The 27,356-nt window shown below is 40.8% G+C and overlaps 1 protein-coding gene across 1 annotated transcript; it reads left to right on the top strand.

The window, feature by feature from the left end:
• The first annotated feature begins 1,629 nt into the window (after positions 1-1,629).
• On the top strand, positions 1,630-27,356 carry ap1g2 (adaptor related protein complex 1 subunit gamma 2). The gene is made up of 22 exons (XM_080034338.1): positions 1,630-1,761; positions 2,647-2,849; positions 3,208-3,332; positions 4,187-4,328; positions 4,559-4,655; positions 4,790-4,866; positions 4,997-5,092; positions 5,677-5,757; positions 6,628-6,726; positions 6,843-6,898; positions 7,798-7,911; positions 17,138-17,278; positions 18,005-18,059; positions 18,631-18,753; positions 19,311-19,400; positions 19,782-19,909; positions 20,221-20,325; positions 20,483-20,630; positions 22,806-22,959; positions 23,167-23,318; positions 25,069-25,167; positions 26,041-27,356. The coding sequence occupies exons 2-22, from the start codon at positions 2,649-2,651 to the stop codon at positions 26,131-26,133; spliced, it is 2,376 nt and encodes a 791-aa protein (XP_079890464.1). The 5' UTR covers positions 1,630-1,761; positions 2,647-2,648; the 3' UTR covers positions 26,134-27,356.

Below are 27,356 nucleotides of genomic sequence, written 5' to 3'. Positions count from 1 at the left end.
ACTTCTTTCAGTGTTGCATTGTGCTGCATATACTGCAGCGGTATTGCCATTGTGCTGCCTGCTGCTGCACCTCCTCATCAATGTTTCATCCACCTGTTGGAACACCTGACGTAGAAGGGGCGGAGTCTACGCGCAATGAGCGATCAAATTGCGGAAGTCATGCACGGCTCTGACAAGCATAGGTGGGTCACGATGTTACTTTACCCTAAATAAGACGGGAAACAAGATTGTTTTTAATGCAAAATAAAAGCTTTAAAATCTGCGTTTTTATAAGTGTATTATAGACTATAACATTTTAGATCGGTCATATCAAGCCTTCATTTCTCACTCATTGATCATTTAGGCTACTCATCAACTTGATAAGTTAAGCTATATTTTAAACATTAAATATCTCCTTAACTATAGCCTATTTAAAAGAACATGTAGGCCTAAGTCCTTTGTATTGTTTTGTCCAGATTAGAAGCATCACAAACAAATCATCTTTAAAATGCAGGTTAAAAATACTGACACAGTAAACCCAGGCCTACATGCTGGATTAAAGGTCACAACTTTGTGCCTCACTGAACAGAACAGAGACATTGTTAATGTTATTAATAAATCAGCTTTTCCTTCAATGGCAAATCATGTCTGCTGTTAAAAAGGCCCATCATATTCCCCACAGTGTGATGAAAACAAAGCAATTAGGCTAGACATTCAAGTAGATAAATGAATAGCCTATGAAAAAATATAGGCTATAGGTGAACAATTAATATAAATATAAATACAGCATACAAAACAATTATATATAGATTTGTATTGCTGTAACGGGCCAATCATTTCTCAAGCTGGTCTGCTATGAGAATGTAGGTTCATGACCTCAAAATGGCTGGGCCCCTGGCTCTTTTCCAATAATTGCCCAAATACCATGGTGGTGCCCAGTGAGACAACACCACCCTACACTGCCTTATAGGCATATTTAAGTAAAATCTACAATAAATGTTGATAGTTCCACCCCTGATTTTCATACTAAGTCAAACTGTCTCACATGAAAAATGCCTAATAGGTTATGCAAAATGTCTTCCTGAAACAATAGCAAAGTGTAGAGTTGAACCTAATAGTTCCATGAGTTGAGCTCATATGTCAAAAATGCACCTATTAGGCTACACCTTTTAAAGCATAGGTATATTACTGTTACAACACAATATAACATAGCTTTAACATACACAAACCAATGTTACCATTATTATACACCTGTAAAAATAATTATTTTGATAGGCCTATAGGCTAGCCTATATTATAATATGTTAACAAGCAGTATTTTATCTGGTTATTCATGCTCCCATCAAGTCAAATACTATGGAGGACATACCCATATGATATCTGTGGCCTGCATTCATTGCGTTGGAAGGCCTTCACAAAGATCTAGAATAGATCTTCATTCTCTATACTATGCGTGTGAGTTTTTTTCAGTGACCTTTCTCTGATAAGATTACAGCTGTCTGTTCGGCCAATCAGTTTGAATTGTGTGTGATTTGGACAATATTGGAATAAATAAAAGGATTTGAGATAACGTTCCAAATGCAATGTTTATCAAAGGGGTGTTTTATTTTGAAGGTTAGTGATGGGAAGTCTTGTGATTACATTTGGCTACGTTGACACTCTATGGACCCACAGTAGGATTTGGGATTCCAGCCAACTGACTGCTGCCGTGTGTTGTCGGAGGGGGTTCGGCTGACCCGTTTTTACTTTTTAAATACTGGCGTCTCTCTGTACGGTGTCGAGGTACGTTTTTATTTCGGAGGTAAAAGCGTTCACATTCATAAAGAAAGGCTGCAGTGCTAACTTAGCTTAGCCCTTTAGCTCGACTGTCAGTCTCTGGCTGGGCAGGCTTGACAGCATCTGCAAGGTTAGCGCTGTTCGGTCACTCGGCTAGCCCCTGCTTGCTTCTACTGACCTGCATCATAGGACCGAGCAGTGTTGTGCTAAATTGATAGTTGAAACGATAATTGAAATGTGTTTATTTATAATTTCAATGAGAAATATAGGCTAGATAATTGACACTAACTTTCAAATAAGCCAGCTGTAGGCTACAGTAGGAGTAAATAACGCTATGTCACCAGTAACAGCAGTCACTTTCCCAGGCTTGTAACGTAGTTGAAGTTGTTTTGAATATATGGGCTACGTGTACTTTAATTGTGTGTTTTAGTGACAGCATAGCTTTTGCTTGTTTACATGTGTATTACAGAGTAGCCCAGTGACAGCTTTGTGTAGGCTACCTCACACACACCTAGTGGCTTTTCAAATACAGGAAGTGAAACCAGGCACAGAACAACTCTGCATAGTAATGTAGTTTGTTATCTCTGGAATGCAAAAAAAATGCATGTCTGCAGTCAAAATACACAATGAGTTAAAGCATGTGACTTGCATTGTCATTACATCAATCATTTCAATGTAATAGGCTACTAATGTCTGTATTTGTTTATAGCCTATTGTTGTTTAATGAAGTTGTATTAAGAAAGGTAGTTTGCTTGCTTCTAATGCTGTATTTTAACACCACACACACACACACACACACACACACACACACACACACACACACACACACACACACACACACACACACACACACACACACACACACACACACACACACACACACACACACAGCCATGTCTCCATCAGTGCCCCTGCAGGAGATGATCCGGGCCATCAGGTCGGCGAGGACGCAGTGTGAGGAGCGGGGGGTCATCCAGAGGGAGTGTGCAGTCATCCGGGCACAGTTCAGACAGTCCGACAATGGGGGGCGGTCGCACAACCTGGCCAAGCTGCTCTACGTGCACATGCTGGGCTACCCTGCACACTTTGGTCAGGTGAGGGGATTTCTGCTAATGCCCGTCATGGGTTTGCTTTAGGTTAGCGGGGTTACTAATGAGCAGGGTGAGAAACCATCACGCAGCTGGAAGATATGGCTTTCAATACACCCGCCCCAACCGACTTGTCATTAGAACACTATGAATTGTGGTTCATTTCCCACGAGCAAAGTCAGTGGTGCTACAGGCCCGTGTCAAAAGAACTGGGTCACTCACTGAATTGTCTGTCCTCCACTTGGAGCTGGCAAAGAGCACAACATTTGTCCCTCGGGGCATCAGTAGTGTATGTGTGTGTGTGTGTGACAGTGTATTAAGTAACTTCACATTTGAAGGAGTTGTTGCTCTGTCTTTCTCCTAGATGGAGTGTGTTCGGATGATAGCCAGCCCTCGCTACAGTGAGAAGCGAGTGGGATATCTGGGAGCCATGATGCTGCTGGATGAGAAGCAGGACGCCAGCTTGCTCATCACCAACTCCATCAAGAAGTAAGGAAAGCCGTGACTGAACCAGCAACTTGAGATCTCGTTAAAAGACGAATTTTCCATTGAGTGTCTTAACAATATTCTAGAAGTGAATTGATACATTTTTGGAAAAACCAGAATTAAATGTCTTATAGAATGCATAATAGATGAAAGATTTTATATGTCAACAATTATTACTCCAGTCCTCGTATAAAGCATCTGTAGTATAAACAGTATAACATGGTGATGTATACACAAACATATGTTTCAGCTATACACCTGTCATTTGTAATTAACATAATAATTAATTATTATATATGATTACAGCTATGTTACAATGTTATCAAGCAGCATTACCTCTTTATACACTGGTTATGGATGCTTCATATAAGGATTTATATCTACAATTTAAAAAGTGCTTTTATCTTTTCACAAGTAAATTATAATGTGAAGTAGCATGTGTTGACCAAGTGGGTGCTCTGTGTTACGTTTAATTCTGGACGGCAAATGATCAATTCCCTCAAATTACAATGTACAGCTTTTTGGTGTCGAAACATTGTAATTGTTTGTTAGACATGGTAGGTGTCTGATCGACAGTCGTACCCTTTCATGTAAATAGAGTATTCACATAGATAAAATGGGAGCAAAATAGAATCTGATTAAGTCAGATACTATACAGAATGGAGGATATTCTCATATGATTCCAGTGAAAGGCTTTTGTTTTATTAATACCATTGATACACACATATCTACACTGTAATTTGTGTGTGTGTCTGTGTGTCTGTGTCTGTGTGTGTCTGTGTGTGTGTGTGTGTGTGTGTGTGTGTGTGTGTGTGTCTGTGTCTGTGTCTGTGTCCGTGTCCGTGTGTTTACTCCAGTGACCTTTCTCACAGTAACCAGTACGTGCAGTCTCTGGCCCTGTGCACACTGGCCTGTATGGGCTCAGCTGAGATGTGCAGAGACCTGGCACCAGAGATCGACAGGCTGCTCCGAGCCTCCAACTCCTACATTAAGAAGAAGGTGGGGACGGGGCCACTCTATTGTTTATATATAAACACATATATATATATATTTCTTTTTTCAGAAGCATATATCTTGTCACATCGAAACACTATTAATAATACAACCAATATGCTCACTGTATAAAGGTACTTCAAAACTAATTATACTAGATACATAAAAATATAGAGGATATATGTATTTAGTATGTGATGTCACAACGCTGAAGACTTGCTCCACTGTTCTTCCAGGCTGCTCTGTGTGCTGTTCACATTGTGAGAAAAGTCCACGAGCTGGGGGAGCTTTTCGCCCCGGCAGCTCGGTCCCTCCTTAGTGAGAAGAACCATGGTCAGTTGATTTGCCTGGATGCTACCTTGAATGGAGAAGCTTATTGAATAATGAAGTTTTACATTGCTAAGGTTGTCTCACAAAATACCCGTTTTCTAATTATTATTCATGGTTTTTCCACCGTTCATCTGTAGGTGTGTTACACGGTGCTGTGGTGCTCATCACCGAGCTGTGTGAGCGCAACCCAGAGACACTGGAGCGGTTCAGAAAGGTATCGGAGACATACACACATACAAACACACACAATCACACACAGTTATTGATCAAAATAAGTTGTGTATCTCTGCACCCTCTATATCTATATCTCTCTCTGATGTCTTTGTGTTGTGTGTGTGTCTCAGACAGTGCCAGATCTGGTTCAGATCATGAAAGGCCTTGTCATTTCGGGTTATTCTCCGGAGCACGACGTGGCAGGAATCAGTGATCCCTTCCTACAGGTCAGTCCGGAGTTCACTGCATCTCATTATTCATCTTAAATAGTCACATATAAATACATAGTTACATATGAATACATTATCTCATTGCAAAGCGTCATGCTTTCTCTCTTCATGGACGTAAACACTCCTTTCCTTAATGAAAGCACAAGCAGCCAGCACGGTCGCTTGTGTCGTAAAAACATTCCAGCTTTTTCCCATAGGTACTGCTGTAATCAATCAAACTGAAAGTTCCTTGTAGCTACTTTAAGTTTAATGACAGCTTTACTGGCTAGATTTCTACACTGCATTACTTTGACAACGGAGCAATAACACTTCAATAACATTGGGGACTAAGGAGTTTTCCAGGTTTTAAATGAGAACCAGTAAGTTTTGATCACTTGGGTGTTGATTTAAAATAAAATAAAAAGTATGTGTTGCAAAATCTCGCTCTTCCTTCTTTATGGCTCACATTCAGATATGGTGATAAAGTAATTGTTGATGTGTTTCTTTCCTTCTCGCTGCCACACATCTCATCCGTCCTCCTATTTTTGCTGCTTCGGTAAAACCACAATAACTTGATCTATCTGTTCTTTCTCCATCCTCAGGTACGCATCTTAAGGTTGCTGAGGATTCTGGGTCGCCACAACGAAACAGCCAGCGACGCCATGAACGACCTACTCGCTCAGGTTCAATGCTCACTTTCATAACCAGTTCTTTATTTCATTATCTACTTACTTAATTTCGACCAATGAAGTTTTGGTAGGCGTAGCTCCTTTCTCTGTTCCTGTGTATCACTGCTCATTCTGGCTAACCCACTCAGTCAGGCAGTATGTTTTAAGGTGAGGCACTGCAGGTGAATAGGGTAAAATTGTTAACCATTTTTTCTATTTAATTTTTTTTCAGAAATGTTTGAATCAATCTGCAAATGTGGCAATATCTAACAAATAATGCGTAGATTTGCCTCTTTAAAAAAATACCTAGTTGTTGGATAGGGCGGAGTTAAAATCTTCAGTGAACAACATTTTAACAGAACAAAATTGCATTTGAGTCATGTTTTTAAGAGACAGTATATATTATAAATCAGACAATTAACAACATATGAACAAATCCTTCTGGAATAACCGTAAGAACATTTCTAAGAAAGATTATGGAACTCAAAGTTGATTTAAGTGTTTTAGAAGTAGAGATTTTTGGCTCAGAATATGAAAACGACTAATGTTGAGATAATGGCCGTTAAATATGGTCGTATAGGAGAAATAAAACCGACGCAAACAGACCAGGTTGAGTAAAATAAACACCTTAATGTACATTTTGGACCTTGTATTTATAGTAGTATGAAAACATTGCGTGGAACCAAAAAAATAAAAAATTTACCATTGCTTGGCAAGAAACTATGTGTTTGCCTGCCGTGTGTCTCCTTAATCCAAAACAAAATATAACATCGTCCATCTGGGCGTTAATAACAGCAAATGTTAAAACTTATCGGTGTTATCAAAAATTATAATTTTTTCACGTTTTACTGATGTTCTGATGTGTGTGTTTGACTTGCTGCACAGGTGGCGACCAACACTGACAGCACTAAGACGGCTGGTAACGCTGTGCTCTATGAGACTGTTCTCACCGTGCTAGACATCAAGTCAGAGAGCGGCCTCAGGGTGAGACACCAGCAACATACAGTATCTCACTGTATTTAACCACATTGCTTCACATGGGAATAATATGACCTTATTATTTAATGAATGCCAAGTGCTTCCCTTCACTTGTGCCACAGGTTCTGGCTGTGAACATCCTGGGAAGATTCCTCCTCAACAACGACAGGAACATTCGGTTAGCGGTGTTTTCCTCTCCCCTCCTTCCTTCTCATCTTTCTGGGTCATTTTGCTAGTTTTTCCGTTCACACGAGGCCGGCGGGCAAAACTGACTGCAGCCAGAGAGAGGGGAAGCTCCCATCGGGCTGTTAGTAGTCTGAGCTTTACTAATCACTTTGCCTGGAGCAATTTCCTCTAGAGCTGCAGCAGACGGTCCCTGTCTGCCTGTTTGTTGATGCTGATCTCTCAATTTACGGCTACGCCATTTTTCATCCAGGCAATGCAGTACAAGTTTATTTATACAGCACAATTCAGACACAAGGCAAAGTGCTTTATAGGGGCTTAAAGATACTCGAAAAATTAAGACATAAGAAAATATCCAGACTGCGTTTAAGAGATAGTTACAAATAATACATTTAAATAAATCAGGCACCGTTGAGGCCTGTAACAGGTTCCCTTTGGGTTAAATTGTGTTAGTATTTTTTGGGTTTGTCACCATAGGGGCCGTGTGGCCAGGCAGGCCTGTCTGGGTTCTACCTGCAGGGCCACTGAATCTCTGTGTGTCTGTGTGACAGTAATGGGGCAGGTTTACTGTGGGCGCTGCCTGGGTAGATATCATCTCTCCTGCACTCACATAAATACTTTAACAGTTCACGAGACGTTCCAACTGGAAAGCTGAATTATTTATGTTGTTCAGTTTAGAAAGTGTGTACAGCACTGTCTATTAAATCTTTATTATATTAACATTAGGGATTTTTTTTATCATTTAAAAAAAATAACTTTCTTGATAGATACATTCTGCTACCCTACCCATAGTGCATACCTCTTTGAATTCAGCTCACTCACATAACTACATCACAAGTTCAAAGCTTAAAATGACATCTTTGTTTCTGGGCTGTTTTGTATCTGTGTCTCCAGGTACATTGCCATGATCTCTCTTCAAAAGATTGTTGGGACGGACCACAATGCAGTGCAGCGCCACCGAGGAACCATAGTGGACTGCCTCAAAGACCAGGACGCCTCTGTCAAGCGGTAACTTTCCCCTCCTCGCCGTTTGTCAGGCACAGCTGTTATTCTACAGATGTTCAGCACACCTGACACCGAGAGGCCATGCTTTGTCAATGTCATTTCCTGGTGTCTTGAGAGTCTTCTAACAGGATTTTGATTGAACTTTATTCAAATGTTGGAACCTCTCTAAAAGTGATCTACTGTATATTTTATGGCTACATTTTCTGATGCCAGAAGTAATAACTTACTGCTTTATAGATTTATGTAGATAAATGAATTATACACCACATTACACATTGTATACAGCAGGTTTCACTAACTATTATCACTAGACTTCCGGTTATGGCGGCTTGCTGAGTGGACGTGTATTCTCCTGCTCCGCTACCATAGTGTTTAAATCCTTTTCAAAACTCTATTTGAGAACTGCTGCTTGGTCACTTTAATGCATATACTCTACGGTTATGCCTCGCGCACAGAAAAAAGCAAGCCAAAAACGAAATAATCAAACGAAAATGTCGAACTTCACCTCGCCCGCTAGCTCGACGGCTACTCCTCGCGCTAAAGCTATGGAGACGGACCATGAGACGGACGAAATAGCTAGCATAGCACTAAATGAGGACACAACAACACAAGACCAGATTGCAACGGATGAGTCGGAAGCCAACACCGACACCATACTGGCAGCTATCGACAACATGAAAACTGAGTTTTCAACCAGATTCGACGGCTTATTCACTGCTATTGAGAATGTGAGGCAGGACGTCTCGGACTGTACAGAGCGAGTGACGCAGGCAGAGGCGAGGATCTCCACCACCGAAGACAGCGTTACAACGCTCCAAACTAAAGTGCAATCTCTAGAAGGTAAAAATAAGGACTTGGAAGAGAAAATACTGGACCTGGAAGCAAGATCTAGGCGCTCAAACTTGAGGCTGGTGAATTTACCGGAGGGAGCAGAGGGCGAAGATGCATGTACTTTCCTGGAGAGCTGGATTCCGGAGGTGCTGGAGCTACGTGCGAAACCAACGGTGGAGAGGGCACACAGGATCGGTCCGAGATCGGACACCAATGCGGCACCCCGAACGCTCATAATGAAGTTTTTGAGCTATAAAGATAAAGAAGCGGTGGTAAGAGCAGCCAAGTCGAAAGGACAAATCCTTTACAAGAACCACCATGTGAGGCTCTACCAAGACGTGGCAGCAGGCCTGCACAAGAAGCAAAAAGAGTTTGACGAGGCGAGGCGGCAACTCCGATCATTAGGACTCCGGTACGGTGTAATCCCACCTGCTCGACTTATTGTTACACATAAGGGACGATCTCACATCTTTAACAACCCAAGCGAGGCAGAAGGCTTTATCAGGAGGATCAAGTCAGAGGAGCACTGAAAGGACTAAACCCATACATTGCAAACGCTGACGTCAATTTGAAGGTAACATGTATCGTGGTTTAATAATGAACGATTGCAGATATTACATATGGCTTGTTTAGAACTAGCTCGGTTTGGAACTTCTTTATTTTTATTTTTTTAGAAGTGTTTGGTTTAACTTCCTTAGTTACTTTTAAACTCTTTCGTCAGTTTTGAAGGTCTGTTTGGGAAAACGGGTCATACAGAGAAACCCTTGTTTTCAATTGGACATATATTGTATGCATCTCTGCCCCTTTTTTATTTATTTTTAAAATATTTTTTATATACAGTGAGAGACAAGAGTGACAACATTATTAGACCAGCGGACACTACAGTCAAAGGAGATAGTATTTCTCCCTTTTTCCTTTTTTGATTTTTTCCTTTTTTCCTCACTCTTTTTGTATGGTGGTTTTATTTGCCGAGAAAAAGGCATAATGCATCCCTCTGTTATGTTATAGTATTCAAGTGAAAAACGGGTCATACAGAGAAAACCTTTTGTTTTCAAATGGACATACATATTGTATGTTTTTCTGACCCATTTTATTTATTTTTTAAAATATTTTTTGAGAGGCAAGAGTGACAACATTATTGGACCAGTGGGCAGTCACTACAGTCAAAGGAGATAGTTTATCTCCCTTTTTTCCTTTTTTAACTTTTCCTTTTTTCCTCACTCTTATTTTAAGGTGGTTTTATTTGCTGGAAAAAGGCATAATGCATCCCTCTGCTCTGTTATAGTATTCAAGTGAAAAGAGTTTTATTTTCAAATTGTAGCACAGGAGTTAAGGTTCAAGATACAAGGTTGATAGCACAGCTACTCTGTTCTTCTCTTTAGGGTAGAACAGTAATAAGCTTTCAGGAAGTCATACGATTTAAGGGGGGAGGGTATTCAGGTCAGGTAACCTGAAGGGGCTAAGGGGTATGTTTGCTCAATGTTCATTGGTTGTTCCATCCAAGTTTGTATTTGTCATGTTTTGTTTTTACTTTATGGTAGTTGCTTCAAACGTCGGGGAAAATAATTTTAATTCGTTTAATGTCTAGTGAGCTAAAAATTAAAATGACTTCATGGAATTGCAGAGGACTACAAAAACTCAAGAAAGTTAAACAGGTGATGAATAGAATCAAACTGATACAGTCTAATATAGTGTTCCTTCAAGAAACACATCTGATGCAAAGTGATGAGTTAAAGATAAGGCGAAGGTGGAGAGGCAGTGTGTATTCAGCCCACTTTACTTCCCAAGCAAGAGGAGTTATTATCCTGGTGCATCAGTCTATTCCTTTACAGGTAAATAAGATTATTAAAGACAAGGGGGGTCGGTATCTTATCATTCAGGGTAATATTCTTAAGGAAAAAATTATCTTGGCAAATATTTATGCCCCAAATATTGATGACCCAAATTTTTTTCAGAACTTGTTTCTTTCCTTGTCTGATCTCTCCGGCAATTATATCTTAGCAGGAGATTTCAACTGTACTCTGGATCCAGTCAGAGATAGAAGCTCAGGAAGTGACCAATCTCATCTTCGAAGTAGGGGGGTAATACACCATTTCATGAAGGATATGAATTTGATAGATATCTGGAGAGAGACAAATCCTAGCGACTTGAACTTTTCATGTTACTCCAGCACACATAAATCTTATTCGCGTATTGATTTTTTTCTGATATCAGCCAGCTTAAAATATAAAATTAAAGATTGCTCTTATGACGCTATTCTAATCTCGGACCACGCTCCAACTTCCATAGTATATCAAGATCTCCAATTGGTGAGGGATCCCCATAGATGGCGTTTCAAGCAAAAATGGTTAACTGATCCCGGCTTTGTTTCCTTCTTAGATGAACAAATAAAATTCTACTTCGAAACAAATACAACAGAAACTTCAGCCAGTATTAGGTGGGAGGCCTTTAAGGCCTTCATCAGGGGCCAAATAATCCAAATAACTAGTTCCAAAGCTAGGAAGACATACCAGGAGACAAAGACGCTGGAAACCGAAATTAAAGTACTGGAGGATGAATATTATCATTCACGCTCTGCTGAAACTCATCAAAGACTACTCCTGCTAAGAACAAAATATAACGAGATTTCTGCATCAAGAGCAGTATCCAGTCTGCTTCGCCTAAAACAAACATTCTATGATCAGGGGGAAAAATCCGGCAAGGTGCTTGCTTGGCGTATCAAACAGCTACAGAGTGAACGACTAATTTCTATACTTCAAAATGACCAGGGACACGACATAGTAGAACCAACTGAAATAAACAATTCCTTCAGGAAATACTATGAGAAACTTTATAGTTCTGAGGTTATACATGACAAACTTAAATTGGACAATTTCTTAGATGGAATTCATATTCCCAGGGCATCAGAAGATAACAGGATTGAATTAGGACAAGACATAACTTTAGAGGAAATGTCCATAGCAATTGATAATATTAAAGTAGGTAAATCACCAGGGCCAGACGGTCTACCCATTGAAATCTATAAACAATTCAAAAATAGGCTGCAAGCTCCATTATTGGCAATGTTTAAAGAATCGTTTTCAAATGGAATCCTGCCATTCTCGCTAAGAGGAGCTATGATTACCTTACTGCCAAAAGCTGGTAAACCAAATAATAAATGCGAGAATATGAGGCCAATCAGCCTTCTAAATGCAGATTTGAAAGTGCTGTGTAAAATCTTAGCTAGACGGGTTGAAGAAATAATACCGACAATAATTGGGAAAGATCAGTGTGGTTTTATTCGTGGCAGACAAGGCTTCCATAATGTCAGAAGGGTTTTGAATATTCTCCACAGCCAAAAGGGGGCGCAAGATACTGCTTTTCTGTCAATAGATGCTGAGAAAGCGTTTGACAGAGTCGAGTGGCTTTACCTTTTCGAAACTCTGGATCGCTTTGGCCTGGGAGGAAATTTTGGGAAATGGATTAAGTTGCTCTACACTGATCCATACGCAGAGGTACTGACTAATAGTAATATCTCAAAACCTTTTAAAGTACAACGAGGATGCAGACAAGGGGATCCTCTTTCCCCATTATTATTTATTATAGCAATCGAACCATTGGCTATTGCAGTGAGAACTCATAAACATATCTCTGGAATTAGAATAGGGGAGCAGGAGCACCGTCTTGCATTATATGCAGATGATATTATTGTTTTCTTAAAAAATATGGGAAAATCTATTCCGGTTCTGTTAGAATTGATCAAGACATTTGGAAACATTTCAGGCTATAAGATAAACAAATCCAAAACTTCAATTATGCCGTTAAACCACTTGGAAAGGAAATCCCCACCTCAGGAAGCTGCTCAATTTAAAGTTGTTGATTGTTTTACATACCTGGGCATTCAAATTGTACCCCATCTTGAGAATATTGTAGAAGTTAATTATAGTCCATTAATGCACGAAGTCCAGAAATCGATGGATAGATGGTCATTTATACCAATGTCGTTAATAGGGAAAATAAATGTCCTTAAAATGAATGTAATGCCAAAATTGCTGTATTTGTTTCAAAATGTACCACTGCCACCACCGAGTAATCTATTCTCTCACCTAAAGAAACTTTTCATCCGATTTATTTGGAACAATAGACGCTCCAGGTTGCGACTATCACTGCTATACTTGCCATATGATAGAGGGGGGCTTAAGTGCCCCAATCCGCTCTGGTACTATTGGGCGACACAGTTAAGAACGCTGATGTTTTACTTTTCAGAAGAGGAAGCCCCTCTCTGGAGGGAGATGGAGAGCCAACAGCTGGGCCTCCCTCTTCCCCTTTTCCTGTACTCAGATAATGTTAGAAGGCTTAAAAAAATCATAAAGAACCCCATGGTTAAAAATATGATTACTGTGTTACAACAAGTTAACAAACATCTTGGGGAGCATGTCTCTCTCTCACTCTTCAGTCCAATCTGGGGAAACAATTTTTTCCCTCCAGGTAAATCCGATGCAGGATTCAAATTCTGGGCTGACAATGGAATACAAAAAATTGGAGATTTATTTAACCCAGTCACGAAATATCTGAAATCATTTGAAGAACTAACTGCTGACTATAATATCCCCCGTAATCAATTTTTTAAATTTTTACAATTGCGGAATTTTATCCGATCACAACAGGGCCAATCATTGTCTATCCCACCCTTATCAAAAGTAGAAAAGATAATGTGTACGGACAATTTGGGGCGGGGCATAATCTCCAAATTCTATAACCTTCTAGTAGCCGAGTCCTCAGAGTCATCGGTAAAGAGGCTGGAGGCTTGGAGGGAAGACCTACATGACAACATAACCATTGTGGACTGGGAGAGAGCATGTACCAAAGCACAATCACAAACAATTAACACTCGTCTTAAATTACTGCAGTACAATTGGCTCATGAGAACTTACATCACCCCAGAAAAACTCAATAAATTCAACAGTGACGTTCCAGATATCTGTATCAAGTGTGAGAAGGAAAAGGGTACTCTTTTTCATTGTCTTTGGCACTGTGAAGAAGTTAATAAGTTTTGGGAGGCTGTGAGGAGGTGTATCCAGGATATTATTCCAATACAAATACCTTTAGATGCCAAACTTTTCTTACTCGGCCTATATCCAGAAAAATACAATATTAGTAAAGGACACCGCATATTTTTAGAAATTGGTATATTGTTGGCTAAAAGAATAATCGCTCTGTCATGGAAAAAAGTGGGCATGCCCAGTTTAAATAAATGGATTACTGAGTTATCTACAACTCTGCCCTTAGAAAAAATTACATACATTATCAAGGCCAAGGAGTCACTCTTTACTAACATATGGGGTCCGTTTATAAGTTTTCTGGAGAGGAGAGATATAGCACATATGATAGAAGAACCTGGGGATGAATAAATTGCCCTCTGCAACGCTCACGTGATTATATGATGAATACTAGATTGTAATGTGATTTTACTTGTATTCCCCGATTGCAACATTAGAAATACTACAGGACTTATTGTTTGTCTGTTATATACTTTTGGTTTTGTTTGTTAGACGCCTGAATAGAGGGGTCTCACGTTATTTTTATTTTCGTTATTTAAATCCTGTTGTACTTGTGATATATATACAGTATCTCACAAAAGTGAGTACACCCCTCACATTTCTTCAAATATTTCATTATATCTTTTCATGGGACAACACTGAATAAATGACACTTTGATACAATGTAAAGTAGCGTGTGTACAGCTTATATAACAGTGTAAATTTACTGTCCCCTCAAAATAACTCGACACAGAGTCATTAATGTCTAAACTGCCGGTTACAAAAGTGAGTACACCACTGAGTTAAAATGTCCAAATTGGGCCCAAAGTGTCAATATTTTGTGTGGCCACCATTATTTTCCAGCACTACCTTAACCCTCATGGGCATGGAGTTCACCAGAGCTTCACAGGTTGCCACTGGAATCCTCTTCCCCTCATTCATGACAACATCACGGAGCTGGTGGATACTGGAGACCTTGCGCTCCTCCATCTCCTGTTTTAAGAAGCCCCAAAGATGCTCAATAGGGTTTAGGTCTGGGGACATGCTTGGCCAGTCCATAACCTTTACCCTCAGCTTCTTTAGCAAGCCATTGGTCGTTAGGAGGTGTGTTTGGGGTCGTTATCATGTTGCAGTACTGCCCTGCGGCCCAGTTTACGAAGGGAGGGGATCATGTTCTGCTTCAGTATGGCACAGTACATGTTGGTATTCAATGAACTGTAGATCCCCAGTGCTGGCAGCACTCATGCAGCCCCAGACCATGACACTCCAACCACCATGCTTGACTATAGGCAATACACACTTGTCTTTGTACTCCTCACCTGGTTGCTACCACACACTCTTAACACCATCTGAACCAAATAAGTTTATCTTGGTCTCATCAGACCACAGGACATGGTTGCAGTGATCCATGTCCGTAGTCTGCTTGTCTTCAGCAAACTATTTGTGGGCTTTATTTTGCATCATCTTTAGAATAGGCTTCCTTCTCGGACGACAGCCATGCAGACCAGTATGATGCAGAGTGCGGCGTATGGTCTGAGCACTGACAGGTTGAACCCCCACCCCTTCAAGCCCTGCAGCAATGCTGGCAGCACTCATACGTCAATTTTCCAAAGCCAACCTCTTGGTATGACGCTGAAAACGTGCACTCAACCTTCGTAAACTGGGCTACAGGGCAGTATTGCAACATGATAACGACCCCAAACACACCTCCAAGACGACCAGTGGCTTGCTAAAGAAGCTGAGGGTAAAGGTGATGGACTGGCCAAGCATGTCCCCAGACCTAAACCCTATTGAGCATCTTTGGGGCTTCTTAAAACGGGAGATGGAGGAGCGCAAGGTCTCTAATATCGACCAGCTCTGTGATGTTGTCATGAATGAGTGGAAGAGGATTCCAGTGGGAACCTGTGAAGCTCTGGTGAACTCCATGCCCAAGAGGGTTAAGGTAGTGCTGGAAAATAATGGTGGCCACACAAAATATTGACACTTTGGGCCCAATTTGGACATTTTTTCTTAGGGGTGTACTCACTTTTGTTGCCTTCAGTTTAGACATTAATGGCTGTGTGTCGAGTTATTTTGAGGCAACAGTAAAATTACACTGTTATACAAGCTGTACACTGACTACTTTACATTGTATCAAAGTGTCATTTCTTCAGTGTTGTCCCATGGAAAGATATAATGAAATATTTGAAGAAATATGAGGGGTGTACTCACTTTTGTGAGATACTGTATATATGTTTTTTTTTTTCATATATCTTTTTTGTAATGTCCTACACCTTGGTGCTAATATAGGGTACAAACCTGCTGATTAATGTGTAAGACTTTGTATGTGCAAAATGTTAAAAATCAATAAATACAATGTTGGAAAAAAACTATTATCACTAAAGATTATTGATCTAGACCAGATAATCTTCACACTATGAAACTGAAGTAACTTCAAGACCATTTATCTTCATTGCTCTGTTTGTTCTCTGCTGGGTAAGACGTGTATGTGAAAAGCACCTTAACATAGCAAGATATATTAGTTCCTTACAACTAGTAGGAAGGGGACAAACAATATTATTATGTGAGATGCAACCTCGATACTGGTTCTGATATGTAATCAATACTTAAGTATGACATTGTTATCTGTGTTTCATCTCAGCCTTGTGATCCCTGTGGGTGCAGTAGATTAGCCACAGTGGCAGGGCGAGACCAGTGTGTTGCTAAAGGGCACTTCAGCATGGTGGATTTGGTTGAAATGTGAGCGTCTTTCTGCTCTGAATTCACTGAGGAAATTGGATGCAGAGGGATTAAGTGAGAGAACATGCATTTTCTGTACTCACTGAAATGTGGAGTCATCGATTCTTCAGAACGTAAAAAGAGCTTCTTGTCAATCAGTGGATATCTCTCTCCTACCTGTCCGTTCCGTGTGTGTGCTGAAAGAAAATAAATCCAGTGTTACACAGCCTAGGCTATGTAAACTGGTATGTTAATACAGGGTATGTAAACAAAGGGGGCCCACAGTAGCTAGCAACATGAGCATTTAGAGAGCATAGGCTATGTATTAACACTGGATTTTCTTTCAGCACATACACAATACAGACAGGTAGCAGATTGTGAGGAAGTATTCACTGATTTTGACAAAGTTATTTTGACAACAAGCTGACTGACTCTACGTTGAACTGCACCAACACATCATCTGGTCAGCTGAGGGCAAACTGACCACAACTGTATTCATACACAAGCTGTAATACAAATGAACATTCAAAATGCTGTTAATTGAAAGAAAAATGGTCATGGCACCAGGCACACATTTGTAGCAGAGTCTGAAGCAGTCAAAGGGACTGGTCTGTACACACACAATCAGCACAGATTTTATCCCCTGTGTCTTAACTCTCCAGTCGTGCGTTGGATCTGTCCCTGGCACTGGTGTCATCCTCCAACATCCGCTCCATGATGAAGGAGCTGCTCCTCTTCCTCTCATCCTGCCCGCCCGAGCTCCGGTCTCAAGCTGCCAGCGGCATATTCAACGCCGCAGAGAGGTGAGTGATGCCGCGAGGTCTGGCTTGGCTTTTTACACAAGGAGAAAATAAACATGGGTGGGCATTAAAGCTATAGTGCGTAACTTTTTCATATAAATGAAAGTCGGTTATATTCAAGCCATCGCCAAATGAGTTGATACAAAGTTGATTAAACCTATCAACTCCACAAAACTCTCTCTGTATTTCTCAGTATGGCAGTGTTTTCACACTGGTGTCACCCCACCCCCGACACTAGCGCAGAAGGTCAGAAAAATCCCAAGAGCGCCCAAGAAATGTTTCAGTTGTTGATTCTACTGCTAAGAAAAAACCTGGACGTACAGCAGAAGGAATAAAATCCATGCACGATCACCAAAGGCTTACCTCATGTAGATGCGCAGACAGTTTTGTTGTAATTACTCTGAATTCCCAGAAGTTATGCACTATAGCTCTGATGTGAGTCGGCTTTTTAAGTCTTAAGGCTGAAAGAAAAAAGTCTCTGTGTTTAATATATTTGTGGATGCACGTCACACTGTGTCCATCTCCACTGTCAGTCAGTGACACTCCTGTGTCTTTAGTGGCACTGAGACGATGAATAGCCTTTTCTGTCTCTACTGTTTATCACTCTGACCACTCGATGCACTTTGTTTGTGTGAGTCTGTAAAAAGCAGTGAGAGGATGCCAATGGATTTGTGTTTGTGTGTCTCACCCTCAAGCAGCACTGAGCGTGTGTGTCTCTGTCTTTGTCAGGTATGCGCCCTCCCAGCGCTGGCACATTGACACCATCCTGCATGTCCTCACCACGGTAAATACACACTGAGCCACTCACTCTGCTGACTCACAACATGAGTTTTCTCCCTCACAGCCCTCCCCCCATCATCAATGCACTCCGCTTCTGTGAAAAATACCAGGGGCCACGTTTATCAAAGGCTGTGTATGCATTGAGATGCTAAATGCATATACAATACATAAACAATACATTTGACAGGAGACATGCAGCCCTAGGGCCCGAAAGAGGCGTTTATCCTGGACTAACACTTTCCATTTTTCATCCTATTACATCCTAACTTTTCATTTTATGCTTCATCTAGGAAAGGAAAATATGAAAAAGCTAATTCTTACACTAGTCCTTTGCAGTGCTCATATAAAAGGATGGTGTGTATGGAAAGACTAAGGTGTGACATAAATTATATTTGTAAATGTCATGTATGTCCTGTATATGAACCGGGATAGGAACGCCCCCCCCCCCCCCCCCCATTATAAGGGCATTGTGTCTGGGAGGAAATGTAGGGTGACCCAAATACTTGGTACCAGCTGGCGTGCGTGCGTGCGTGCGTGCGTGTTCTTGTGCTTGACTCTGTTCTCCACACTGTCAGGCAGGGGGCGACGTGAGTGATGAAACGGTGCCCAACTTGATCCAGCTCATCACCAACGCCTCAGAGCTGCACTGCTACACCGTCCAAAAGCTCTACCGGGCTCTGCTCGCTGACATCTCCCAGGTTTGTGTGTGTGTGTGTGGCTCCATGCTAAATCTTTACAGTATAATAGTGATTAAATGATAAGAATAATACTTTAAGTCTTCTGTTAAATGCAAACACTAGTATTTATTTATTAGCTATTTTTTTCATTTTACATTACACGTCAATTTGCCGTGGTCAGACTATGCACGCAGTAAATATATAATTAACATGAACTTAGAGAATATAAGTAAAAGGCATCTTAAAGAATATAAGAAATAATATAAAAGATTAAAAGTGTGCAATGAAGTACAGATTGAGACATATTTGGATGTGTGTTAATGTAACACATTTATTCTCACATTGACTTTTATGAACCTAATAAAATGTACGAGAGGTTTTGGACAGAAAGCTTTTTTTTCATAAATATGTAATGTCAAGTTTCTGAGAAGAAAAATTGCAATTTTATTCAAAGAGTATAGTCTGTGTAAGTCTTGAAGCAGACATAGCTGCTCTGGTGCCATAGCAGTAAGAACAGTAAGGCTTTGTGTGTGTGTGTGTGTGTGTGTGTGTGTGTGTGTGTGTGTGTTTGTGCGCAGCTATCCCTAGTGCAGGTGGCGTGCTGGTGTATAGGAGAGTATGGAGACCTGCTGATTAGAGGAGAATGTCAGGAGACTGAGTCGGTTCAGGTATGCGGAGAGTTGCAACACACTATAATAGTTTCATGTCTGCTAGGACACATACTATTGTAAACACACTTGTAAACTGGTTTGGAAAAATCTTTAATTTAGCATTTTACACTTTTTTTAATAGCAGATTAAAATATTGTTGCAATGTCTGTGAACTTACACAATGCTAAAGCCTAAATACAGACTGACTGAATTAATTCTCCTTCCTCCACTTATAAATTGAGGATCTCTTGTCTTTATCGCAAAGCACATGCGCTGCATCCTGGGCTAAATGTATACTATGAGCTCAAATGTGCCATTTTCTATCCCTGTTCTTTAAGTATTATACAAATGCAATGCCAGATTTTAGAAACAGTAACTATCAACACGTCTCTCAATCAGGTCACCGAGGATGACGTCCTGGACGCCTTGGAAACGGTTCTGCAGTCGCACATGTCGTCCCCGGCAACCAGAGGCTTTGCTCTCACCGCCACCATGAAACTGAGCACACGCATCACGGAGAACGTGGAGTAAGAAACACGTACTGTCACTCACAGCCACGGTTAAAGCAAAGTAACAGTACATGATTAGAACGCTCTGTTGTGAGTTAATGGTTATTATGGCATCTGTTGAGAATAAAAGAAAATCCTCCAATGACATCACCCTACATTTGAGTACTACAACACTGCCACACATTATAGTGACGGCCAAATGCTCTGTTCACAACTCAGAGAAGGCTAGTGAAAAACCAAAAGAGAAATTCTCAGTACTGTCAGGCAGCTAGATGTTTTTGTGAAATCTGTTTCCTATTAAATCCCTTTGTGCTTCTCCTTCTCTTCAGTCGCATCAGAAGCATCGTCAGCATCTACGGCAGCTGTATAGACGTGGAGCTCCAGCAGAGAGCAGTTGAATACAACGCTCTGTTCAAAAAATACGACCACATGAGGTACGCAGCAGTAAGAAGTCCGTCACTTATCCTTTTCCCCTAGAAAAGACAAATGAACAGTACAAAGATTTTGCTCTGTGTCGTGATTCAAAACGATAAGGATTTTTTTTATAGTCGATAGTGAAACAAAGTGAGATGTTTCCCTCTCTGTGTGCAGGGCGGCAGTGCTGGAGAGGATGCCTGTGATCGAGAAGATCTCAATGGATCAGACTAACGGCGTGTCAACAGGGGAGCCCATCAAGAACATCCAACCAGCCAAAGTCAAGCAGGTGGAGCCACTGCTGCTCCAGCAACCTGCTAACCAGGTACACTACAGTGACATAGATGCATGATTATTTTTTTTTTACGTTGGTCACCTAACTGTCTTACAGTATCTCACAAAAGTGAGTACACCCCTCACATTTCTTCAAATATTTCATTATATCTTTTCATGAGACAACACTGAATAAATGACACTTTGATACAATGTAAAGTAGCGTGTGTACAGCTTATATAACAGTGTAAATTTACTGTCCCCTCAAAATAACTCGACACACAGCCATTAATGTCTAAACTGACGGTTACAAAAGTGAGTACACCCCTGAGTTAAAATGTCCAAATTGGGCCCAAAGTGTCAATATTTTGTGTGGCGACCATTATTTTCCAGCACTACCTTAACCCTCATGGGCATGGAGTTCACCAGAGCTTCACAGGTTGCCACTGGAATCCTCTTCCACTCATTCATGACAACATCACGGAGCTGGTGGATACTGGAGACCTTGCGCTCCTCCATCTCCTGTTTTAAGAAGCCCCAAAAATGCTCAATAGGGTTTAAGTCTGGGGACATGCTTGGCCAGTCCATAACCTTTACCCTGAGCTTCTTTAGCAAGCCACTGGTCGTTCAGAGGTGTGTTTGGGGTCATTATCATGTTGCAGTACTGCCCTGCGGCCCAGTTTATGAAGGGAGGGGATCATGTTCTGCTTCAGTATGTCACAGTACATGTTAGCATTCAATGAACTGTAGTTCCCCAGTGCTGGCAGCACTCATGCAGCCCCAGACCATGACACTCCAACCACCATGCTTGACTCTAGGCAAGACACACTTGTCTTTGTACTCCTCACCTGGTTGCCACCACACACACTTGACACCATCTGAACCAAATAAGTTTATATTGGTCTCATCAGAACACAGGACATGGTTGCAGTGATCCATGTCCGTAGTCTGCTTGTCTTCAGCAAACTGTTTGTGGGCTTTCTTTTGCATCATCTTTAGAATAGGCTTCCTTCTGGGACGACAGCCATGCAGACCAGTATGATGCAGAGTGTGGCGTATGGTCTGACCACTGACAGGCTGACCCCCCCACCCCTTCAAGACCTGCAGCAATGCTGGCAGTATTCATACGTCTATTTTCCAAAGCCAACCTCTTGGTATGACGCTGAAAACGTGCACTCAACCTTCTTAAACTGGGCCGCAGGGCAGTATTGCAACATGATAATGACCCTAAACACACCTCCAAGACGACCAATGCCTTGCTAAAGAAGCTCAGGGTAAAGGTTATGGACTGGCCAAGCATGTCTCCAGCCATAAACCCTATTGAGCATCTTTGGGGCTTCTTAAAACGGGAGATGGAGGAGCGCAAGGTCTCTAATATCGACCAACTCTGTGATGTCGTCAAGAATGGGTGGAAGAGGATTCCAGTGGGAACCTGTGAAGCTCTGGTGAACTCCATGCCCAAGAGGGTTAAGGTAGTGCTGGAAAATAATGGTGGCCACACAAAGTATTGACACTTTGGGCCCAATTTGGACATTTTTTCCTAGGGGTGTACCCACTTTTGTTGCCTTCAGTTTAGACATTAATGGCTGTGTGTCGAGTTATTTTGAGGCGACAGTAAATTTACACTGTTATACAAGCTGTACACTGACTACTTTACATTGTATCAAAGTGTAATTTCTTCAGTGTTGTCCCATGGAAAGATATGGGGTGTACTCACTTTTGTGAGATACTGTATATAGGAGAGCTGGGAAAGATAAAAAATAAAAGAAATTAGAGGAGGAAGATTATTTTTCATTATGCACTTTGAGAAAAAGTGGAAATACAATTGTGTGAATGAAGTTGGAATGTCGTGTAGTGGTCTCCCATTTAACCAGTGACAAGGTAGACGTCAGGACTTAGGTTTTCCATAGCCTAGCATTTCTCTGCATGTCCTTTTAGGCAAATCAGATTGCTAAAGAGTTTTGCAACAATGATTAAATACAGGGATGAGGATATAGCTTCTCAGTGGTACCTAACTCTTCTCTCTAGTTTTATGTTTGTTTATTATAGCCCTTCTTACAAAATAATCTCCAGTGATGTTTGTTTTCCAGTGAAGTTTGTTCAGTTCCCTTCTGATGTGGGTGCTTTCAAATAACATTCACACAGCCTCTCTGTCCTTTGGAAAAAAAAGTGCTTTGAATATGCAAAGCACTGCATTGGCTCTAACAGGTTTGTTTTCCCTTTTTAGGTGTGTGATCTCTTGGACCTGCTAGGAGGCTCTGAGGACACACTGCAGCCCGGCCCAGTAGCCAGTCTGTCCATCAACACAGTCAACACTGCTGGAGGAGACCTGCTGGATCTACTGGGAGGGCTAGAGCCTGTAGCCCTCACACCGCAAGCAGGTCTGACACTCAGATGCACGCACGCACGCACACACACGGAAGGAGGAAATTAGTTTGGACGTGAAACTACAGAATATACCATTTAGTTGACTTCTCAGTCACTTGTATACACTGCCGAATTCTCCCCCATTTTTTTTATATTTTTTGTTGTTTTTCTGCTCAATGGTGTTTTCTAAAACCGTATGTATATAAATGTGTCTTCCATAGCTCCCACAGAGACGGTGTATGAGAAAGACGGCGTGACTTTGACACTAGCTTGTGAGAAACAGTCGGATTCCGGCCTGATGGTCACACTAACAGCCTCCAACTCCTCTGAATCAGACATCAGCAGCTTCACCCTGCAGGCTGCCGTGCCCAAGGTTTGTCCTGTTAACCATCCACACACAAACTCACTAGCGAGCAAGCTTTCTGCAAGGATTTAGGATGCAAAGTTGCACTGTAAGATTCAACAGCTTATGACAGAATATACATCTTTGCGCTTACACATTTTCAGTGCGTTTGTCTTTCTCCATTTTGGTCCAGTTATTACCTGCACAAAGAGACATGAACACATCATCCCTGTACTCGGCTCCCTACACTGGCCCCCAGTTACTCTTCAAATTGATGTTAAATTGGAGATTTATTGCTTCATTTTAAGGCCTGGAAAAGCTTCGCCCCTTGTTACATTTGTGATTTGCTGTCCTGGGGCCGTATTCACAAAACATTTTAAGGCTAAGAGTAGGTCCTAAAGTGCTGATTTAGGAGTAACTCTCAAAAATAAGGGGCGTTTCACTCCTAATTTTAAGACTCCTAACTTTTTAAGATAAGTGTAATTCACAAAGCATTTTAGCGCTAAAACTAGCTCCTAAATCTATGAAAAGCTAGGAGTCCTCGAGAGGACTCCTAAGTCACTAAGAGTAGATCACAGACAACCATTTGATGGTGTTTTGGAGAGATTTAATGCTAGTGAGCTTTACAAAAGGTACCATAATAGCTGTAAGGGGTTAATGATCTTAGTAAAGCTATATTTAGAAAGTATAGACACATTTATATTTATTACATTTATATAAAAAAATATTTATTAAGTTCCTTTTCCTGCAGTTGCTTTGGGTTTACGATGCGCTGAAAGTTACTGTTGGTGTCACGTTTGGGTTTAATTTGTTACTAGAGTAGCCTATATTCCACAGGTCCGCTACTGTTAGTTGCGCGTCTCGCCTTTTTCCTTCCGCGTTTACTTTACGATTTCGCCGGCTGTTGTTTCTTAATTGTGAATTTCCTTGTTTGTCGCTCTCTGACTATTGCTGCATAGTCCGCCGTTGAGAGAAATACAGTGAGAGTGCATGGCGTGCAGCTGTTCAATGAGGATATTTTTTACGATTCAAATCATTGTAAAATTTAAAATGAATAGACCTATTTGGCGCTTTTGTAGGTTAATTTTGAACGAATGTGTGGGAAACCCTGCAGTATCTTGGTTGCATGTTAAATCAGTGTCACTTGTAATTAATTGTATATACAAACTCTTTACTTTAATACAGTGACACGATATGGATATCTCCCACAGTGGTTCTATCATAAACTCACTCTTAGCTCTCATTCCCTCTCAGCCAATCACTGTGGGCATAGAAGGTATGAACATGACATCATCCATAGCAACAGGGTCAACACCGCCCTCTAGTCTTAGCTTAGGAGTACCTCCCATTCCTTAGTAAAAGTTGGTCTTATCAGCTTTGTGAATAGGTTTAAAGAAATTACTCCTTACTAAGAACTTTTAGTGCTCCTTAGGAGTACTCTTAGCGCTAAGATAAAATGTTTTGTGAATACGGCCCCTGGTCAACACCAAATAGACATTAAGATCTACAGATGGAGCCCTGCTAGCTATCTGTAGGTCTAGGCTGGTGAAAAAGTGTCATGGTTTATTTTCAGTTATCGCTCCGACTCTGTGGAACTCTCTGCCAACTCATATCAGACACACTACATCCATAACTACTTCTTCTTCTTTTTTAAATTGTGTGTGAAAGTGTTTGGAAATATTGGACTTGATCTCAGTGGTGGGCCTGAGTGCAGTAAACAGAACCTGAATAACACTGTGTATGTTTTGGTGCTTTAAACTTCCATTTGATCTCCTCCCAGAGTGTCCAGTTACACATGAAGGCCCCCAGTGGGGACGCTCTCCCTGCACGAGGCGCAGCTAAGGTGACACAGATGGTCGTCCTCAACAACCCAAACAAGGTGGGGTTGACACACAGACACAAACTCAGGAGTGTGACCTATCCTCCCAAGTTTCTGTAGTAGTTTGAAAATAAACCATTAGAAAGAATCTTTAACATTACTCCCACAAACGTGTCGTAGTTGGCAAGAACAAATCCTCATTGCCATTTAAGGCGAGGAACAGCAGGCAAAATTATAATTTTATTTTTAAAGCATTGCTCAATTTTGACGTTTTTGGCTATTTTGTCTTCTTTCATTCTAATATAAATAAAAGGTCCAACATGTACATTTAGGTGTTTATTTGACTAAACCATGTCTGTTTGCATTCTGTACATATCTCCTATTCAACCGTCTTCAATGGCCATTATCTCATCATTAGTATTTTTCAATACTCTGAACCAGAAATCCCAAACTTCTAAAGCACTTCTACCAAATAAACATTCCATTAACATTCTTAGCACTATTCTGAAGGTTGTTAATTGTCTCATTTATGAAACATTTTGCTCTTAAAAACATGTAGACATTTTTTTTCACGCCTGTACATAATATATTTATTTTTTTATAAAATAAAAAAGGCTGAATCAAAAATCTGTTCTGTAAAAACGTTGGACACTGATATGTTGTAATAATCAAATAAATATTTCAACTCTGGCTTTATTTAACAATTAGCTTTTTTGTTTTTAAGACATTAAACGCACTGTGCCCAAGACAAATTTGCCCACAGGGGACAATAAAGTTTAACCTAACCTAACTATTCAGAATAAGTTAGATTTTGCCAAATTTGCACATTTATTCAAACATTTCAGAACTAAAATGTGATTTAAAGAAATGTTTCCCCTATTCACTTTCAGCTAGATCCCACCCTTTAAATCCCCTTCTCTCTCTCTCCTCTAGGTGAACCTGAAGATGAGGATCCGCGTATCTTACAGCAGCCAAGGATCGGCCTTTCAGGATACAGTCCAGATTGACTCCTTGCCTGGCTATTGACAGCAGCCGTTCACTCTGACAGGACTATGACAACAGCCTACTACGGATGAGTCAGCAGATATCGCCCCACACTGACGGGAGGATTCTTATTTTCTCTGCTGTCACACCTTCTCTACACTACAGTCCAGGCTGCTGTGTCTTAAATTTCCCTGATTTTGTTGGGTGTTTTTAAACAGCTGAGGAACACTGGTTCTCTCACAGGAGATCACAGCCTCGTACAGGAAAACTCAACGTTTCCTCCACCTCTGGAATCCAAATGATACTGACAGCACAAACTTTGTAAAAATGCTAACATATTAGTAGTATTTCTGGGATTTTTGCATCGGCAGCTGTCCGTAGAAAGTGTATACCATCCAGGTTTTTTTTTAACTGAGTTATTTCACTCCATAAATATTTGACTTTCATGTGGCTCCTGTCTGGCACTCATGTGTACTCCCTTTGAAGTGATTTCCTTTATGAAATACATATTTGCCTTTACCATGTTTGCTTTGTTGTAAAGCAGTCGACACTTACTAATGACCCACTACTACGATAACAAAATGCTCTAACCCAGTACACTTGATTTTATTATAAGGACATGAATATGAAATTGAAGGGTGTAGGATTTTTAACACCTTGTGTTGCATTCACTTGGCTCTGATTTTCAAATCTCCCTGTCCTCCTTCAACAACTGAGACTTCCTTGCACTGTAACAAAAAATGCAATTGTATTAAGTTTTGAAAGCCAAGCAACAGTTTTAAATCTAAGTGGTGAAGCCACATGAACATGTTTTTATCCCTCTTATTCAATAGCCTGCTTTCCCTGACCAGTATCTCCTTGCCTACGGTAAACAGAAGCTTTTGTCATTTTATTTGTGGTCTGTGATGCAAGAAGGAAAATGGCCATGATGCTGTCAGAATTGCAAGATGTGAATTTTAAGTACATGAGCACAATTCGAAGAGCTTGAAAGTCTTCAGAGAATCTCTAATACAACCCTTAGTTGTTGAAGGCCATAAAGTGGGCTGTTAAACACACGAATCAGCCTTCTTTTACAAATCTCATGGAGCTCCATTAAAAATCACTCCGGATGCTGGATGCTCTATGTGCAATCTCTACTAGACTGTTTCCCATCACTACCTTAACCTAACTGTAAAGAAAATACCAGGATGAGTATTTTGTTGCTTGCAATATGTCTTTAAATCTTCGGTTTCATGTCATTTTCTAATAAATATCAGTTTTCAGTA

The sequence above is a fragment of the Ammodytes marinus genome, assembly GCF_949987685.1.
Source record: "Ammodytes marinus genome assembly, chromosome: 9".
Taxonomy (NCBI): Eukaryota; Metazoa; Chordata; class Actinopteri; order Uranoscopiformes; family Ammodytidae; genus Ammodytes; species Ammodytes marinus.
Note: the sequence above shows the minus strand (reverse complement) of the source record. Positions and strands in the feature narration are given on the sequence as shown.